This window comes from Charadrius vociferus, unplaced genomic scaffold (genome assembly GCF_000708025.1).
Source record: "Charadrius vociferus isolate BGI_N301 unplaced genomic scaffold, ASM70802v2 scaffold627, whole genome shotgun sequence".
NCBI lineage: Eukaryota > Metazoa > Chordata > Aves > Charadriiformes > Charadriidae > Charadrius > Charadrius vociferus.
Genome location: NW_009649300.1, coordinates 4,439 through 5,879, shown reverse-complemented (window position 1 = coordinate 5,879; position 1,441 = coordinate 4,439). Strand labels below are relative to the sequence as shown.

The 1,441-nt window shown below is 50.1% G+C and overlaps 1 protein-coding gene across 1 annotated transcript in view; it reads right to left on the bottom strand.

Moving 5' to 3' along the window:
- The window catches only part of LOC104290092 (electroneutral sodium bicarbonate exchanger 1-like), a 14,047-nt gene extending 13,154 nt beyond the window's left edge, over positions 1–893 (bottom strand). Inside the window, exons 1-2 of the mRNA XM_009889153.1 lie at positions 803–893; positions 4–115 (exon numbers count right to left, since the gene is read on the bottom strand). Coding sequence (XP_009887455.1) covers positions 4–86 — 83 coding nt within the window. The 5' untranslated portion in view covers positions 87–115; positions 803–893. The remainder of the gene's footprint in view (positions 1–3; positions 116–802) is intronic.
- Positions 894–1,441: the final 548 nt, after the last annotated feature.

The window sequence follows — 1,441 nt, the reverse complement described above, 5'->3', positions numbered from 1 at the left end:
GGGGCAGAGTCCTTCTCCCGTTCCTTTTTCCGATGCTTCTGGCTGTGGGGTCGGTGGTGCCGGTGGCTTTGCCTCACCAGCGGCATCCGCACGCCCACGTACAGCGTACGGTGACCTGCGAAAAAAGCAGCGTTGGTGTCACTCTCAATATTGCGGAGACGGCTGACGCCGATGCCACGATTAAACCAGCGCAGTCATCCCAGGAGGAAACACCAACTTCTCTTAATTTTATTTTCACCGCGTCCCTGAACGTCACAGACCTGTCCCTCTTTCCAAGCCTGTTTTACTCTAACTTTGCACCAAGTGATGGCTCCGGGTCACCTAAAAGCGCTCTGAAAGTATCGACCCTCGTCTCAAATTCCAGCTTCGGCTGGACAACACTCAGACCTGCTCATTAAGCAGCAACAGAAGGTAATTATTTTTGAAATCTTTCTACGGCACAAGGCGACAAGAGAAGATCAAATCAGTCCCATGATAATGAAGTCTGGAATAAAAAAAGAAAATCACAGCCCTGTGTCTGCAGCCATCAAATTATTCTCCTGACCTCTCCAAGCCAAAAGCAGCATCTGAGAAAACGAGCTGGGAATTACCCAGCGCCACGGCCAACACTCACATCGTGGCGGCTGCGGGGGCTTTTTCCCTCTGTTTAAAAGCCATAATGTTAAAAAAAAGTGCAAATAGCTATGCTTATTTCTTTAGAAGCACGCCACGTTTCACTGCAGGTGATGCGTACGCCGAGCACAGGACACCGCAGGGACTTTGCGCCGCAGGAAAACGCGCTGGGCTGGTGGCACCGACTCACCTTCCAGCTCCTCCTTCTCATAGTGAATATTGACAACGTTGCTCGTTCTTCCCTGGTCAATCACCGCCTCCTCGTCGTGTCTCTGTTTAGCGAGGAGAAGAAGGTAGAAGTTGGGGCCGGGCAAGGAGAGCTCCCGTACGTCCTCCCAGCCATCACCCACCCCTGCGTCCACGCGAGCCCAAGAGCATCACGCCTCTGTCTGTCCCCTCCTCCAGGCACAGCTCTAAAAACATGGACTTGTAGGAGGTTTTTATTCCCATACCCAAATAAAACCACCCATAACATCACCTATATCGTACACGACGTGAGTCTGGAAGTATTTACTAAAAGGGGAGAGGGATGAGTGTTTCAAACCAAAAAAAAAAAACAACTCCTGCTTCGTCCTTGTGATTCCTTTCTAAAAATTAAAATTTTAAAAGGGATTTCCAAACTAGAGGGAAAAAAAAAAAAAAGAACTCTACACTTTTGATCACAGCCGGTTTCATTCTCCAAACGTGATACCTGCAGGACTCACTAGATGGCACTTGGCCACAGGACATGGCCACCACCAACCTCCAAAGGCCCTCAAGAACCTGCAAGGGCGAAGCTTCGTCTTCAGCCCAACCAGGCTCGGGCTTCTCTTGCTGCAAGCCCGCTTTC